Source organism: Ruditapes philippinarum, unplaced genomic scaffold (genome assembly GCF_026571515.1).
Source record: "Ruditapes philippinarum isolate M1 unplaced genomic scaffold, ASM2657151v2 ctg316_1_1_1_1, whole genome shotgun sequence".
NCBI lineage: Eukaryota > Metazoa > Mollusca > Bivalvia > Venerida > Veneridae > Ruditapes > Ruditapes philippinarum.
In genome coordinates this window covers 1-19,201 of record NW_026855923.1, presented here as the reverse complement: position 1 = coordinate 19,201, position 19,201 = coordinate 1, and the positions used below count along the sequence as shown (strand labels likewise).

The window sequence follows — 19,201 nt, the reverse complement described above, 5'->3', positions numbered from 1 at the left end:
AGAATATTTGCCTGGATAATCTTTAGGTCGAGTTTGAATCTGGGTCATATGGGGTAAAAGATAGGTCCAATCAAAGAAAAACATTTTGAACACTACATGTCTATTTTCAGTTGGAACAACTTTATCATAGGTCATATATGTAGGTCAAAGTTGAAACTTGGTCTTTTGGGGTTAAATCATGCGTAAGTTTGACACCTTCTGGAGAACATTTGGCAAATCTTCGGTACTGCCTAGTACTTCGGAAAACTATGAACATCAATGTTTTATCATTAAAAAGTATTTCATATTCTTTAAAATCGTAAACGTATATGTCAATGTGTTTACGAAAACCAGGTGTGATACGAAAACCTGTTGTTATAAAGATATAATAAAAACATGAGCTACATTTTAAAATGCGAGGTAGGCATCAGAAGACTGATATTTGAAACACTATTCTTTCACTGATGTTATCATAGCAACCAAATAATTGTTTTTGGTTAACAGAGGAGAAAGGAATGATTTAATAGGGCAAGTAGCTTCCAACTCACTTGACAAATATATTATGATCAAATTAAACACTAGTTGTCAATTAATTAAGATGAAATTTCTTAAACTAATTTAAAAACAATGTTGGGTATGAAATATCAACATTTAGTCCTTCATATGCATCCAGTAAAGTTCATACAACTCAAATTCTTTAATAGCATTACTTTGCATCTTAAGGTCTGGCTTTAGAATGTAAGCCAACTCCTAGAAAGCATCGATATATATTTGCTTAGGTATTGCGTAAAGTTATTGGCAAATTTCAATATCCTACAAATCAACATTAACACCATAATCTGTAGAACCTGATAGTGCTAGTACATTAAACAACATTTTATTTCTGGTCCTCGAGTACAAGTGTCTACTTGTTTATGTGGTCGCACATTGTGTAAATTCCAGTGAATACAATGCGATAAAGTCCCGCTTGAAGAACATCCGTTACATAAAATCGCAAGCATTCTGCATGAATAGGGTTTGACGTATCAATTCGTCCACGAGCTCTCAAATCCTTCAACGTATTCATCCACCTTGGTACCATAAGCCGTCTCCGCTAAACTGCAATTCTTTTTCTACTACTGTACTTGTACGATTTCTTGTGGAGTATACATGACACGGTGACGCCCTTAATTATTACAACGAAGTATCCTCTTTAACTGACGAAGACCAAGACGTACGTTGTGGCGACAAAGGAGAAGTAAAACAATTTCTGCGTACTTGAAGTCAGCATGAAAGTACTGCGTAATCACTTCTAACCTGGTGCTTCCGTTTCCAGATGGCAATAGGGATGACACAACTGTTGACACAGGAGTCACTTTCAATAAAATGATAAAGGCAAACATCAACGGGATCTCCATGTTTACGACCTTAAAAGAAATAGAAATAAATGAAATATAGCGTTATAAAAACAAAGGGCTGGGGCTGTAAACATGTAATATTGTTATCCACCACCAACAACTAAACATTATCGTTAGACAAACCTAACCCCCTGACTAGCAGGTATATTTCTGTCAGTTTTAACGCTTCAACCAGAACGAAATGTATTGATAAACTTTCTCTGCTTTTGACACCATGTAAGCAAAAAAATGTAAAGCGGCACCGTATCTGGCGACTTTGATAAAACTAACATATCTTATCGTTCCAACTGTTAGCATGAAAAATATAACAATCGTACGGAAGCCCTGGAGGGACATTTATTATTTAAAATGTATTACTTATTACCTATTATCTATAACTTATGACTTACTATTTACATACTGTTTCTTACATTCAATTATTCTGCGCCATTTTTGGCGGGAGAAACTGATGTTTATATTGAAACGATGAACGAAAAGGATGAAGGAGAACATCAGGTACAGAGTGTATGTATGATACCTTATTTAGAGATTAATAAGTCAATACTTTCATGTAACAGCATATTGTATATAGTATTTATCTAATTTATTGAATTAAATATCGTTGCCATATTTATGGATATATTTTTATTGTTCAAGGAAAATGTAGATCAATTTTATTGAAACCAGAGATGTGACATAAGAAACTTTTGATTAGAGCTATTTCAGAGCCACAAACTAATTAAAATCAAGCACAAAAAATGTATTCTGACTAAGAGCCACAAACAAATTAAAATCAAACTTTCAAACAAAAATGTTTTTGACTATCAGCAGCATTTAAACGGCTCCTAGATAACAGAGCAACAGATACGCTAGACAGTACTGCCGTATACGTTCCATTATCTTATATTACTATTATTTTCATTTGTATACTTAAAAATCATTTTGCATACTGATATTTCCTCTCACCTTTATTTAAACTTATCCTCCTTGAGTTTTTCATTCATAAGATTGATAATCTGCTGCTGATTTTTTTCTATTTTGGCCTCCTATTTACCTAATTTACCTTCGGGCGTATATTGCCCCGCCTCTTCTTATTGAGATATTGTATAAAACTTCTGAAAGACGGATTCTTCAAATCAATAAAGCCAATTTAATCACACTTTTAAGTGGCAGGTATCAAGTGTTCTGTGGCAGCTGTTAAACTTACCCCATATTTCACTTCACTGTTGATAATTTGTTTGAGTCCTTTTTGATCATTGCCCTGAGGTCACTTATTCTATATAGAAATATGTAGAAATGTCTTGTTCCTAGATATCTTGCATGTAGCATTGCCTTGTCAACCTTTACAAAAGTTGTGTAAATGGTGTCAGTCTGATGCATTTGAAGATCACAAGAGTTAAAAATAGACTTTCAAAGTGCAGTAACAATGCCTAGAGCATAGAAATTGGCAAGTAGAAAAACCTTATAGTCCACTTCATGATATATAAATTAGGACACTGTGGTCAAAATTGTCCCATCTTCTGTTGGTCACTTTACAACCTATGGTTAATTTCAAAAGAGCAGGTGTAGATATAGACATGATAATATGTCAGAAATATCTTAATTTGAGTAGTTTAGAAAGTTTAAAAGTGAAAAGTTGAAAAAACTTCATGCAAAGAACACGTTGAAATGATACTTGGAAAAAGCAAAAATATCACAAGTTTTGTACAATAATCAGTGTGAATGAATTAAGTATAAAATGTTAAATGATATGTCAACACAAAGATCACATTGCAAAACTTTACTAAGCTTGACCTTTGAGCATTATAATGAACTTTACGTTAAAAAGTGGGGCATATTTCATAACAGGGTGGCAGTGTATAACCCTTTATATTTAGAAATCGGACAAACAGGGTTATGAATTACCTTTATTGATAGCTTTAATATATATGTTCAAATTTGTTATAGTTAGTATAGTATTTTCAAGTCTTGGCAGAATCATACAAAGCGGAAACATAAGTTGTAAAGTAGATAGCATAATGACCACTTAAAAGCTGTGACAAAAAATCCGTTTCAAAGGTATTATTGGAAGTAAACGTTTCAGAATTTCAGAAAATGAATAATTTGCAAATGTTTAGTTTCATTTGGGAAATGAATATGTTTTATAAAATTGTATAGTGTCTCATATTTTCATCAATATTTATTTTAATTTTTTTTGAAAGGGCTTGAAGAGACAATATTTGGTGAAAGCTCTTGTGGCAGCAGCAGGTACATGTAGTGATTTACCTATGTCACTGTAACACATGGAAGATAAAGTGTGAGAACATTATAGAATATACATATTCATAACAATTTGCAATATTGATTGTTTTGGTCTGAATCAATGTTTCACAAAAATGATGTAATGGAATGTTTTGATATGAGCTATTGTTAGAATTTTGATTGCTTTGGAAAATTAAATGAAAATCTTTAAGGAAAAATATTTGAAGTACCAAAAGGCTCAAACCATATGAACTTCATCTTCATATATTGTTTTTGTCCCAAGGCTGGCTTATCAGTTTAACACGGAATTTTACACATGTATAAAAGCAGATATTGAGCTTCAAATGATAGTTTATATGAACTCTTACATACACAGCTGATGTAATGCTGAACCAAGTCCATTTCTGGTGCTGTAACGGCGACTCTGATGGTGTTTCTTTAATCTAGGAAACAGGAAGAAATCGCAGGGTGCCAAATCTGGCGAGTATGGTGGGTGATTAAGCACAGTTACACGTTTGCTCTCCAACAATTTCTAGCTAGTTGCTTTACAGACCCTTTGAATTTTGGTTCCCTAAATTCCATTGTCTACAGACAATTGATCATTATCAGTAGTTGTCTAACAAAGGAACACTTATTAACAGTAAAATAAAAGTAAAATATAAATATCATCAGTTCGTTATCGTACAAAAGTACATTCTCATATATCTCAATTATCACTATAGCAATTGCAAGCATGTTTGAAAACACAGTTGTATTTTAGAGGTTGTATGAAGGTTATGATAAGCTAAAATCATTGTGTCCATGTAATGCTAAAGTTAAGTATCTTTATTTACAAAAACACATAAATCCAGTCATTTCTTTTATACGAGGAGTATTCAAAATTAGTGTCGGGGCTATGGTAAAATGAAAACTTTTAAAGCAACTACCATTTTTATTTTTTTTAAACCTTCAAAGTAATCTCCTTTGAACAATATACAAAGTTTCAAACGTTTGATCCAATTTTGAAATGCTTTTTTATAGTCTTCTTGAGGTATACCCCTACACAGCTGATGTAATGCTGAACCAAGTCCATTTCTGGTGCTGTAACGGCGACTCTGATGGTGTTTCTTCAATCTAGGAAACAGGAAGAAATCACAGGGTGCCAAATCTGGCGAGTATGGTGGGTGATTAAGCACAGTTACACGTTTGCTCTCCAAGAATTTCTTAACAATGTCTGCCTTTTTTGGAGTAGCGTTGTCATGGAGTAGATACAGACCTCTCATACCAGTATTTGGACGACGTTTGCGATAATATTTGTCAACTTTGTTTAACACTATTTGTTTGTAAAACTTTGCAGTAACGGTACGACCTTTTGGAATAGGAACTTGTGTCACTACACCATGTATACCAGAGAACATGGCATACATAACCTTCTTTGTGCTAGTCATTCTTAGAGCTATACAGGGCCTACGGGTATGTTTGCTGGCCCATATCTTATTATTTACCTTCCTTGTGGGCTCAAAAAAGTGGAACGAGCTTTCGTCTCCAGTTACAATGTTAGAAAATTTACGATCGTTATATTTGGGAAACATCTTCAATAATTTCTTGGCACATTTTACACGCTCTTGCTTTTGCTTTTCAGTCAATAAATGTGGTATCCATCTGGCTGCAATCTTCTTACCTTTGAGGAGCCTCTTTAGAATCGTAAATGTACTTCCCCATTGAAATGCCAGTATACTTAGCTATTTCAGAAACTGTATATCGAGCTTCTTTGTTTATGAGTTCTTGCACTCTTTTAATGTTGTTTTTGGTGACCACTGTGTGTTTTCTTCCCCTACCACTAGCATCGTTTAGTGACTCCGTTCCACTTTTAAACTTAACAATCCATCTTTGAACTGTCCTTTCACTAACCACAGATGGTCCATAAATACGACAAAGTTCTTTATGAATGGCTGCACCACTTAACCCAAATGTCATACGCGCTTTGATGTAAGCTCGAATTTCAACATTATTTACTGAATCTTTTCCAGCCATTTTTATACGCAGTTGATCGAATATTCAACTTTCAACACTAAATTTCTTAAAACGTGTGTGAATTAGGATACATGTATGATACACCGTTGGAAAGATAAAGAGATGAAGCGTAACATAATGTAACTTTGCACGTGATTCACGAAATATACTTAGAGAAAAATGAGGCCCGTCACTAAATTTTGAATGCTCCTCGTATAAATAATGCTGAGTATGTTACATTTCATGTACATATGCTAATCACATTCTTGTTCGTAAAGACCTATCAGTTTTTCATATAATTTTAAACAATCATTTGCATTACACGGGATCTGTAGGTTGGGTTAAAGAAGGTATGCCAGTTCATAGAATTCTGCACTCTCTCTTTGTTTGGGGGAAGCAATCATTTCTTGACAACAAAAAAATATATTCAGTAACATCAATATGTTTCCCCATTTCGTATCAACCAAATAATTTGGAAACGTAATATCTGGCTTATCAGACGGAAGTTCGTTTTCACTTTTCTGATGCCGGATATTGTGTATTTTTTGTGATTTACAGTATATCCATAATACAGAAACGGACACACTGATTAAGTGCACAATATTTGTCAATAGCTCGCAAATCTTTCAGTTTATTTATCCACTATTGTATACCTTGACGTCGCAGTTAGCTTTCCAAATCTTTAACGTCTTATTGTGCCGAAAGAATATCTCCTCGGTGGCATAAATTATTCGCCGTCAATATTCGCTTCAAGTATCGGATGCTTATTTTAATATTGTGTTGACAAAATAAAAGAAAAACGAGTTCAAAGTACTTAAAACTAGTGTTTAAACATTTTCACTAAGTTTAGGCAAGACTGTTTATTTTGATTTCCTGGTGGAATATTGTGAGGTATCACAGCTTCGCTTCTGCATGGCTTATCAGAACTGTTGAGAAAAGTACAACCCTTGCACACTGCATTTTCATCGGCCCTGCAATTTACAAAAAAGTTCCATTTCACCCTCGGAAAAAATTATAAACAAAACTAGATCTACATATATTATGCATTTTTATTAATATTTTACCTAACCATTGTGTTTTCACTGTATTTTGCAAAACTAACATAAAGAAATACTTGCGCCTGTTTTGAGTTGTTTATTTTCACACCGTACAATCAAATGGGCAGACAGCTGTTCCAGCGTCCACAGCTGAACCAGTATATACATGTAGGCGCGGGGAATACTGTTGACGTACGGTAAGTTTTCATATATTTTTTACATATCCCAACTGTGTTCGAGTAAAGCAATGTTATGGATTCATAGTCAACATCCAAGGGAGCATGCTAACAAATTTCTGGCCCTTTGCAAACCTTACTTCACGTGAATTTTGACTGAAGATGACCACATTATCCGATGAGATGCGGTATTTTTAGTTTAAAGTCACAAAAACTTATATTTTATCATGATTATAAATCCTTTTTTCATACGATTCGTAAACGTCAACATTTCGTCATTAATTATTCCAAACCATACCTTTAAAAAAACTTTTTGGTTAAAGTTATAAGGTATTTAAGATAGAGTGTCATCAAAATTTTAGTAACGTGATCAGCTGTTCGCCTCTTTTTAATGATAACGTCGACAGCGATTCATCGACAAGAATGAATAACGCTGAAAGCTGTTCAAAGAAACAATTTTCAGCGCTTTTGTGCTACAGTAACTAGGAAGGAGTAAAACTTTTTTGTTCATTTAAAATATTTAACGCAAATTTAACGCTTAATACGAATACTCTGTATTATAAACAAATCCATCAAGTGTTATAAATAATGACATAAAGTAGACATGTCCCATGCAGTAAATGTATGTATGTATGTATTGTATTGTATTGTATTGTATTGTATTGTATTGTATTGTATTGTATTGTATTGTATGTATGTATGTATGTATGTATGTATGTATGTATGTATGTATGTATGTATGTATGTATGTATGTATGTATGTATATATATGTTTTGTGTGTATGCGCGTATGCGTGCGTGTTTGTACTTATGTGTATGTGTTTGTGCGTGCGTATGTGTGTGTATTTGTCTGTGCGTGTAGTATATGTGTGTCTTTATTAGAGTGTTTTGTGCGTATTTATGATTTTTTGTCTGTGCGTTCATGTCAATCCAACCATTTTTATATCATTCAATGATATGATAAGGTTAATTACTGCAATTATGACATATTGTGTTTTTGACTTTTCAGAATTTATAAGGGAGAAAAAGATACAGCAATGGATACTTATAAATGTTACTATTGTGTATTGACATTTTCAATATTCCAAGACATCATTAAGCATTTGGTGGAAACACATCCGTTGAACTGCCTGAAATACAGAGAATATGAGTTAAACAGTGTCACTGGAGTATCGGGGTATAGAACTAAAGAATTCAAGAACATAGTACCTGCAGATGGGGAAGTTTTTGTAACAAGTGACTATAAGGTTGGTATTTACAAAGGAGTAGAAAATCAAAAGAAGACGAAGTTGAACACGCCTATAAAGAATGATTTAATTGAAACCAAAACTGAAAGTTATCCACCATTCATAGATATCGACAAGAATTTAGACGAATATTTACAGGAAATGGAGATGGAGCAACTACACGACGGTGAACACAAAGATGAATTTTCAGAATTGATTGAGTGTATTCCAGAAGTACTTGAAAATTTAAAAGAAAGTGGTCAATTGAGTTCTTTCAAAAAGTTTTGTGAATTAATTGTCCAGAAACGATTTCCTCTTACGAACATTTGTTATCTTCTATTTCTTGACATTGTCGATTGGTATTCTAATAATAGTACGACAGAAATGAGATATTTAAGAAACCAAACTAGACAATTCTGGGAAGTTGGTTATCGTTTATTTAAAGGCAAATTTATTAGATTTATGTCAGGGCCTAGAAATACAGGTCTTATTGTTAAAGGTGTTGAAGAAAGGGGAAACCATTCTGCAGAACGTTCTCAAATAAACTTTGCTGTGCCTTCACTAAGTATGTTAACAAAAGAAAAACTAAATCCAGTATTTCCAGGAGTAATTGAAACTTCCATTGAATTTTTATCAAAGTGTTTAACATCAAACTTTGTCAAAATTGCGGTAGATGGCAAAAAAATTGCGCGCGGAAAAGGGAAAATTGCTGGTGATATTGATTGCTGGGGGTTTGAAGCAAAGCCCACGTTACAAGAAAAGGTCGACAGATACAATTTAGAAAAAAACAGAATTCAAGAACTCACCAATATGATAGAATCTATGATAGAAAAAAGCCACCATTTCATTCCCGATTTTAATATTCCAAAAGTGATTTCGGATCTTCAGCATCTTATTCTTGTTCTGAGTAAGCGAATAAAAGATCTAAGGGGAATCATTATTCGCTTACAACTCGGGTTAGACAAGTTCATGAAACTCGGAGATCTGTCTTCAAAACATTGGAGTAAATCAAGATTTGCACCAGTTATAAGCATTTTTAAAGTAAATAAGTATGAGGCAGAGCAAGCAATTGAAACATCACTTAGGTTAGTAAAACAGTTTGGTTACTTTTGCAGTAAACTAAATGGTTGTGAACATAACTACTCACTTAATGATTATGTTAACATAGAAAGACATTCAAATTACCACCAGTTAAAGAGTGATATCCCTGGTGAAAATCCTCAGACTACAAAACAGAAATCTGAAACCTGGTTAAATCTTAGAACTCGTTCATCTGTTACAGGAAGCACCTGTCATACTGCATTGGGCCAAGGGAAGTTGAAGGACATGCAGGCTCATTTTGATAGAGTTAAAACAGGGATTGATAATAGACAATTTACTGAAGTTCAATTAAGAAATATGAATTACGGAACGGATCATGAAATAGATGGTATTGCGACGGTAGTAGCGAGAATACTGCCATCAATGTTTCCAGGTATGGAGTATTTTGAAGAGGGCTGCATTCCTATACCACATGAAACAAATCCGTTCTTTATGATTGTAAGTCCTGATGGAAGTTTGCGTGACTCGAAAGATGCAAGCCCAAAGATAATGTATGAAAATAAATGTAAAGTGGAAAATAACTATAGTACACCAGTATTTTACCAAATTCCAAAATATTATATCGCCCAGTTGTTATCTGAAATGGCATGTTATGGTTGTAACGAACTGTTGTTTACTTGTTGGAGTAAGAGTTCCACTACAGCATTTTCAGTGAGATTTGATCAGAAACTATGGAAAATCATATGGGATGAGCTGATTTATACTTACTACGGAGCACACTGTAAAAGACCAAAGAAATTTCCTGATTCTAAACGACAGATAGACAAATTGTTTGATGACTTTCAGACACACAATGTGACGTTCATTGGTGAGTTTCCATCATGTTTCGTGTCTTTTCCACCGAAAGATGTCAAATACGATGGAACAAGTGTCTATGTTTCGAATGAAAACCACGAACAACAATATAGAGAACTTCCGTGTGATGATATCTTGAAAACTCTGCATGAAATGTCAAGAACCTTAGATGATATTTATAAACTATGTCGTTCCTCAGCTTCCGAAATATTAGTTTACATGGCTAGCGATTTAAACAGGAGCTATCATGCAGAAATAAATAACGCTCATCCAATTGCTTATGCCATGAAAGGGACAAGCATGACTAATGAAACTTTTGGGAAAATGCTTGAACATGTTACAAAGAAATGTGAAGAAAATGGATTAAACGTGATTGCAACAGCTTCTGATGGCCAATGGCATAAATATGGCGTCCGAGACCTTGTTGACAATAAACCACTTACATTGTATCAGCTACAGCGGGACATATGGAAAGAACAAATGTCAGTCTCTGCATCAGAAATGCGCAAGTACTTAAGGAATCTAATGAAAGTATCCACAGGAAACCTTGATAATGTGACAGTGATAAAAAACAGTAAAGGCAAGTTAACAATATCCCACACAACTGATAAACCAGTTAAGATATTCAAATACAACGTAAAATGGCACTTCGATGAACATACATCAGCCAATGAGAAAAGCTTTCATGATGTTTCTGAAAATCTGGAAAGTGACATCATACAAACAGTTGAAACATTTGCACCATCGTTAGATATTGACGAAAATGTCGTTTCAGGTATCAATACTATCGCAGAGAATAGGCTTACAAGTGAAATTGATACAGCTTCTGGATATTATCTCAAGAGTTTATTTGAAGAAGAGTGTAATGACATTTTCCAGACCTCATTAACCAATTATAAAGAAACGAATTATGGGTTGAAACACCACGATATTCTAAATAAGCCGAATTCCGATATAAATTTGCGAGAAATCGAAAACAATGAGCAAATAAGCTATGACAATTATTCTACAAGTGATGTAATGGGTGCTGCATATTCTTTATTATACGGTGAAGTTCAACCCGATTCAATGGAACATGACAAAATTACATATAATAATCATGATGAAAATCAAACTGAACTCATACCACACTCAGAGATTCAAGTCACTGAATGTGAAGAAACAAACGAGCATAACATAGACTTGGAAACAAACGCATTTCTGAGGAAATGTGAAATTGTGCTATGTAAGCTTCAAAGTGTTGTAAACGCTCGAAAAACAGATTGGCAACAGTTTTCTGTGAAAACCTTTGCTGATATGGTTGTTCAAAAAGAAATATGTTGTTCTAAAATACAAAAGAACGAGTTAATTATTGTTTTGAAAGAACTAAGCTCTTTGATGAATACCGACATAAAGATCTTTAAATCTTGGACAAAATCAAAATTGTACGATTCTTTATTATCAGCTCTAAAAACCGCAAACAACATGCAAACTAATTCATCAACAATCAAACAACACCATAACAATCCTGATAAATTAACGAAGATTTTATCAAAATGGTTGAACAAAGTCCCAAAAGAAACTTTAGCATGTGTGCTTGCACATGACTGTTACCATGACAGGTATCTGAACTGGTGTTCGAAGTCAGCAATGCCTAATACTGACATTATACAGGATTCAAAGAATCGGTCTTGGTTTTCGGTTCCAAGTAATAGTTGTAGTGACGCAGTTAGGTTTCATTTTGATGATTGTTGCCATATTTTGACCTGCCTTCGAACAAAGATTTGTACTACAGGAATAGCCGGTTTACAACAGATAGCTTGGGAAAAGGCGGCTATTAGTGAAAGCACAAAATTGAACATTGCTATAGTTAAAGAATGTATTGATAAGCAGAGTGTTCCGTTTGCAAGACGTATGTTTGATTATGATGTAGAGGACTTTATGAAGCAAAATCATTATAAGAAAGAGGCAGAATTTGTTCGGCTTATCAGAGATTGGTTCGAAGCTGAAGACTCACCAGGTATCCCGGCGACTGAACGATGTTGCCGACGCCTTACACTAAGAGACTATCTTCTTGAAGATGTAAATTTTGCAGCATTTCCCCCTGCTACACAGTACATGAAAGGAATTCCCATTGTAACTTATGAGGCCCTTCTTGTGCATTTGGAGAGGAAATTACAAATATTTCAATATGTACCCGACCATAAATACAATGTCAGAGCCCTTGGTACACAAGAGGTAGAACAATTCTTCAGTACAATGAGCGACATGGACCCATCAGGACTAGGCACTCCTAAACCGGATGACATTCCTGATATCATCGCCACTGCAGCATATTTGGATAATGTTAGAATGAGTCCAGAAAGGTAATTGTAAAACATAGTAGATTGACTTGTTTTTTCCATGTGTCAATAGTGACAACTCGATTAAACTATACTAATTTTTATTTTATCTCACACATTTAACTATAATTAATCACTTCACTTCCAAAAGTTTCACTGCCTGTTTTCAATATCAAAAAAGATATATAACATTTGTACATATATCTTACAGGTCTTTTCATTTCAAGACCAGTCGAGCACCAGTGTATCCAGACGTTGTACTGGAACACCATAGTAATGACTCAAATGAAAAGGAACATGTCAATGATGTTATGTAAGTAATTCTATTATTCAAATTTTTCTATTTTTATCCGAAGGTTGCTATAAAGAATTTCAATCTTTATAAAATTTCCCATTGTTTAATGTAACATATATGTATTCGGTTTTAAATCATCTTATTTGATATTTATATACTGCAGGGACCACTTTTTTGATACTGAAGCTCGTTTACGTAGAAAGCAGAAAAGAAAGTCAGGACTGATAACATCCCCAAGCCAACCAGCACGCAGGCAGTTAGGAGTCAGGCAATACCATGCATGTCGAGAAGATAAACTCAGCGCATTGTCTCGGAAAAACAAAACTGACCTTTAACACATTGTTAACACATGACTTTGAACTAAAAGTAGAACTCTTTCATGAAAAAAAACACAATAGAGAAGATACTTGTTTGATGAAGGTTTCTGACCTTAATGATTCATACGATAAGTATGCCTATGAAAAAGATATACATATTCAGTGTTCAATACTTTATTTCAATCAAGTTGCAATTACAATAATCAAGTTGTTAATGACTAGATAGATATACAAATATAAATATAATTAAGATGATTTGTAAAACAATTTTTAAGATAAAACATGTTTTTCCTCTTTCATGAGTTGTGTGAAATAAAGTAAGTCATTAAAAGAATACAATAAAACAAAAAATACTGAATGCAATTTTGATTTCTATATTTTCATATAAAAAAAAACTTATAACAAAAAGTTATACCGTACTTGGTACTTTACTCAAAAGTAAAAGAAGATATAAAAATTACAAACTTCACATATCATGAAAATAGCAAAACAATGTGTACATGTCTGATCTTGTGATAAAAAGAGCATTTTTTTAAACAATGAAAATACAAAAATACAAAATTAATTGTGGTATTATTAACAATGGAATTATGTTTTGTGTAAACAAGATATTTCTAATTAAACGGGATTACGTGTTATGACAAAACATCATTATTATAAAGATTTCCTCAGGTTATATGACCAAGAAAAATGACGTTTTTTATATAACCCGAGTTATATAAATAAGGGTTTATATACTTAACACTTCAAAAAGTTATACCTCTAAGAGTATATCTTTATCATCATTACATATTGAAGTAAAATATTTAATAAAAACAATTACTTAAAAGATTTCAATAAAATCGAAAAAAATCTGTATGCTTAACAGTTTCTCAAAACGATTCAAAAATAAAGGTCTAATGATCTTACATAAGTGCCTTAAAATCAAGATGAATTTTCATATTATAACATATTATTTTATACCTTTCCTTTGCATAGACTGATAAGATAACTTTTGTCTCTATTTGTCTAAATGTACAACTCAAACAAGGAAGCATTCATGATGGATGTTTGTCTTTTTGGTGTTTTATCATACCAGACTGGTATTTGTATACCTTTCCACAGTGAACACATGGATAAACGAGGTTCTTATGATGCGCTTTGGTGTGTCTAGCCAGTGAATCTTTGCTGCTGAATGAAACATTACATAAAGAACACTGAATTTGTTTTTTCCCGGTACATACCGCTTGATGCTCATTGCGCCTGTATCTGTTATGAAACCTTTTGTCGCATCCGATACATACATGAGGTTTCATACCCGAGTGTGTGTTAACGTGATCTTGATAAAATTCATTTCTAACGAAAGCTTTTCCACATCCGGCAAATGGACACTTCAAATTTCTTTGTTGATGTAAAAGTTTGACATGTGCTTTTAGATTACATTTTCTCTCAAATTCTTTTCCACATTCACTGCACAGTAGATTTTTAACATGCTTTTCGGCTTTATGTTGTTCATATTCTAACTGAGAAGCAAAAAAGAGATAACATGTTCCACACTTTATCATATTGCTGTCATGTATCTTGATATGTCTTTTTAGGCTTTTTTTGTTTTTATATGATTTGGAACAAATACTGCACGAATGTGTCTCGGATGACTCTATTTCAATTTCTACAAATGAGCCGTCCATTGGATCATCTATTGTGTCCTCGTTTTCCATCTGAAAAAAATGATAACAATAATTGAAGTAAGATTTTTTGATTCGGCATCATATATATTCAAGTTTGCGCACATAGCATTCTCAGAATATTTATATAAAGAATTTAGGGAGTTGTTAACTTAGAATGTATTTCAGATAATTTTGTTTTAAGGAGCTCTAAAAATCAATAATTTCAGAGCTTTTATAAAGATTCATATCATTTAGGCTTCGTTTTATTTTATTTTATTTCTTACTTGATTTGACATTTTATATTTATCTTAGTCCCAGCTCAACATGAAGTGCCTCAACGCGAAACTTGTTTAATATTCATTTCCACTTTTCAAGGTATCTATAGACGGCACAAAATTATGTTCATATAAATGTATAAAAGATTCCACCTATCAGATCTGTCTAGTTTTTACCCGTTAACTTAATTAACATAAATTTTAAGTGTTAACAATATATCTCGAAATATCATTAAAAGGAAAAAAAAAACACTTTGACTTACTGCAAACGTTAACGATACTTCTTTGCAAGGCGATCTGTTTTTATACTTTTATTGTAAATAAGTGTCTATGTGATTTTCCAAAAGTCTGTTTTTTCTAATAGCATATGAAGGTAAAGTCATAGAATAACCATATAAACACACAGTAATCTGATTTGCATATCCCCCGCATATACAAATCATAGAACTGAATGATTTGATGTTCGTTCTCTTTTGTACCATAGTCTGAATATGTATATCCTATAAAATGTAACCCCTCTGCTAGAATGCAAACATGGCTCCGCATTATTTATCTATGCACTTTCATAAGCCATTCACTGCATAGGACTTGTCCACTATATGTCTTTATTTATAATAACACTTGATGGATACGTTCATTAACAAGACTGAATATTCGTATTAAGCGTTAAATTTGCCTTTGCCTTTTGAATTAAACATTTCATAAACCTATTACAGGAACTCCACTGAGGTTTATAAGCCTAAAACATGAAATTTTTTCACATAGATAAACATGAGCACTTAAAACATAAATATTAATAAAATATAACCACGAAATATAGAAGAAATACATTAAAACTCATATGTTTGTGCTATTATCAGTCCTATTTGAGTGAAAAGCGTTTAAACTCTTTTCAATTTTGGGTCATTTTTCACTATTCTAATAATTATTCTTGAAAAACGGAGCAAGTTAATGGTCGGAAATTTGAACATAAGTTATTAGTATAGATCTACATCAAATGGAGAAATAATCTCAAAAAAAAAATTTCCTGTCCTGTCGTGTCAAAAAACCTTAGTGGAGTCCCTTTAATAGATCTTGCTACCTTTTTATATTGAAATACAGTGCGGTTAATGGAGATAAAAGGCCTCTCAGCTAAGATACAACAAATAATAGAAAGTAATAATAAAAATAATATAATTAGAAAGTATAATGAATGAAGTAATATTTTAAATTAACAAAAAAGTTTTACTCTTTCCTAGTTACTGTAGCACAAAAGCGCTGAAAATTGTTTCTTTGAACAGCTTTCAGCGTTATTCATTCTTGTCGATGAATCGCTGTCGATGTTATCATTAAAAAGAGGCGAACAGCTGATCACGTTACTAAAATTTTGATGACACTCTATCTTAAATACCTTATAACTTTAACCAAAAAGTTTTTTTGAAGGTATGGTTTGGAAGAATTAATGACGAAATGTTGACGTTTACGAATCGTATGAAAAAAGGATTTATAATCATGATAAAATATAAGTTTTTGTGACTTTAAACTAAAAATACCGCATCTCATCGGATAATGTGGTCATTTTCAGTCAAAATTCACGTGAAGTAAGGTCTGCAAAGGGCCAGAAATTTGTAAGCATGCTCCCTTGGATGTTGACTATGAATCCATAACATTGCTTTACTCGAACACAGTTGGGATATGTAAAAAATATATGAAAACTTACCGTACGTCAACTGTATTCCCCGCGCCTACATGTATATACTGGTTCAGCTGTGGACGCTGGAACAGCTGTCTGCCCATTTGATTGTACGGTGTGATTTTAACTGATTCTATAAATTCATCACTATTCATAACCAGCTGAGTGACGTCATTCTTTGCATGCATAAAGGCGCCAGAATGACGTAACATAATAAAAGTTGCATGAGTGAACAATATCGATTTATCTATCGATGTAGATACCATAAAATCCAGTGCGAAATCTAAAAATAAACTGTTGTAAAGATAATAAATTACAATAATACTTGAATAAAAAAGAAATTTAACATACGATACTTGACATGAAATTGCATTCTTCCTTATTTTTCTGTTTGTTTATTACCATAGTAACAGGAGGGTGTTGTATAGAATATCCATATGTGAAAATTGTCAGTGGAAATAATATCTGCTTGAAAAATAGCCTCAATAATCTACATTTCTTGTCTTTTTATTGTCATGTTAGAATCGGATTATAACATCGGTCTGAGCGGTGTTTATCGGCTATTTAATACCTATTTGTCGTTTTGATGCAAAGTGATTCACTACTCAGGACTACGGCCTTCGGGCATCAAAACTCCAAACCGGTATTAAATAGCCGATAAACACCGATGATATTTTCGTAAGGATATTACAGCTAAAGAAATGTAGTACCAACAGTGATCTTATATATACTGGATTACGTAACATGAGACTTTATAAGATCGATCGACACATATAGGATTTAATAAAAAATATAAAGAAACATAACATACCCTCTGTAACTGGTAGATTGTCTTGTCCTGCGTAACAATACAACTTTTCAAAGTGTACTTTTCGACACCTATTTTGAACCTATGTTTATTATTTCCCGCTACTTGCAGATGATAATTTATAGATACTAGGTAATAATTAATAAGTAATAAATTATAAATAAATATTAATAGCTTTTAAATAATAAGTTATAATTTTTGAATAATAAATGTCCCTCCAGGGCTTCCGTACAATCGAGATATAATAGTTCACGAAATGTATAAAAAAGGCAATTACCTGTAAGCATCTTCATCGAATTTGCCAGTTTTTTTTTCGCGTAACAACCTTCTGCAAGTACGGAAGCACTGGAGGGACATTTATTATTTAAAAATTATAACCTATTATTTAAAAGCTATTAATTATTATTTATCACATATACCCCGTTATTTATAATTTATTACTTATTAATTATTACCTAGTATCTATAAATTATCATCTGCAAGTGGCGGGAAATAATAAACATAGTGTAGAAAATAGGTGGTAAAAAATACATTTCTGTGAAAAGTTGTATTGTAAATATCTCAAAGTAGAGATTGGTTTTGTTTCCAGACCCTTTACCTTGCTTAAAGTCACTAAATTTAAATTGCAATATAATGATTGAATGGTCACACTGAAAACTGCGTTTTATAAAAATATTTTTACAGTTTTGTAACATTAAAGAAGATAAAAGAAAGAAATCGAGTCTAGCTTATTGCAGTGGGTTTGCCTTTCGCCAAGTTTATCGCTTTTCATCAGGTTGGAGCTCCCTAAAAGGATCAGTTAACTTTTTTAATTAATGTGTTTCAAAAAAGTTGTTCTTGTATTTTTTATTATTTATATTTTTGTAGTTATAATACTCTAAATCATGATTTTGCACCAAATTAAAATCTCCACAAATGCAATGAGTCATTTCATGTATTCTCAACGACATTGAAACTGTTCTCATAAAAGGACAGATTGTCTGAGTTCGGTCCATAAAACGATACTAAAGTAAATATTAGTTCTCCAACAGATAAGTCCAGTATGACATGATTTCCAAAATAATCAATTCATCTTAATATATTTTGTAATCTAGTGACTTTGAGAAACATATTGCAACTCCCCTAGAATCTGAAGATGAACAACTTAAAAAAAACATTCCGCATTCCACTGAGTTTGACTGGTGTTAAATTGACTGTGTATAAAACGTGTGTCTTGAAGACAGTAAATATCTCATTTTGTGTCATTTATGTATTGAAATATATGCAGCCTTTTCTTAATACCTTGTAGGCCACTGCAATTACGAAATAACATTTTTAATTCACTCATATATTTTTAGTAAGACAAATCGTTTGATTGCGGAACTAATACAAGGAGGTAATGAATACAAAAAAAAAAAACATTTTCAAAGGCAAACTAAAAACAACAAAAACATTTTAAATGTACATGTACAACAAAAATTCAACTTAACACGATTTTCAGAACGAATTAACTAAAACAAACTGTATTTACATTAAGATATGTATACATGTTTTCAGTTATTTAGGCGGCTCATCCTAGCTTACATAGCATTAGACAGAATAAAAAGTTAGTTTTAGTAATTCAAGTTCAAGCTCAATATTTTCATTGTCCGAAATTACTTCTCAATGAAAACTCAAAAAAAAAGGAGCGAAAAGACTGAGAAAAAACATTTTGTAAGACTTCTTTTTTTCAACGTTCATGGGAAAAACTGAAATTAAAAAATACATTAAAAATCAAAATGTGACGCCATATATTTACTGAGTTGTCTGCAAAAACTTGCTTCTTGGTGTAATGGAAAACGAAAAGTCTAAGAAAAAATTATAGGACCTTTTAATCAATATTTGAATTGACACTTGTATTGAAATATAAAGCATTATATAGAGAGTGATTTCTACATAAAGTATTTATTTAATATTTATGTTTAT

At 32.6% G+C, this 19,201-nt stretch overlaps 1 protein-coding gene across 1 annotated transcript; it reads left to right on the top strand.

The window, feature by feature from the left end:
* Window positions 1-6,820: 6,820 nt before the first annotated feature.
* On the top strand, window positions 6,821-13,680 carry LOC132744823 (uncharacterized). Its single transcript, XM_060733605.1, has 3 exons — window positions 6,821-12,268; window positions 12,456-12,557; window positions 12,703-13,680. Exons 1-3 carry the CDS (start codon window positions 7,839-7,841, stop codon window positions 12,872-12,874), a joined length of 4,704 nt encoding a protein of 1,567 aa, XP_060589588.1. The 5' UTR covers window positions 6,821-7,838; the 3' UTR covers window positions 12,875-13,680.
* The last annotated feature ends 5,521 nt before the right edge of the window (window positions 13,681-19,201 follow it).

Excerpts from the sequence above, each read along its gene's own strand:
- LOC132744823 (XM_060733605.1), top strand. The coding sequence starts at position 7,839 with ATGGATACTTATAAATGTTACTATTGTGTATTGACATTTTCAATATTC. Across the intron at positions 12,269-12,455 it reads GTTAGAATGAGTCCAGAAAG|GTCTTTTCATTTCAAGACCA; the intron begins GTAATTGTAAAA and ends TATATCTTACAG. Across the intron at positions 12,558-12,702 it reads GAACATGTCAATGATGTTAT|GGACCACTTTTTTGATACTG; the intron begins GTAAGTAATTCT and ends TATATACTGCAG.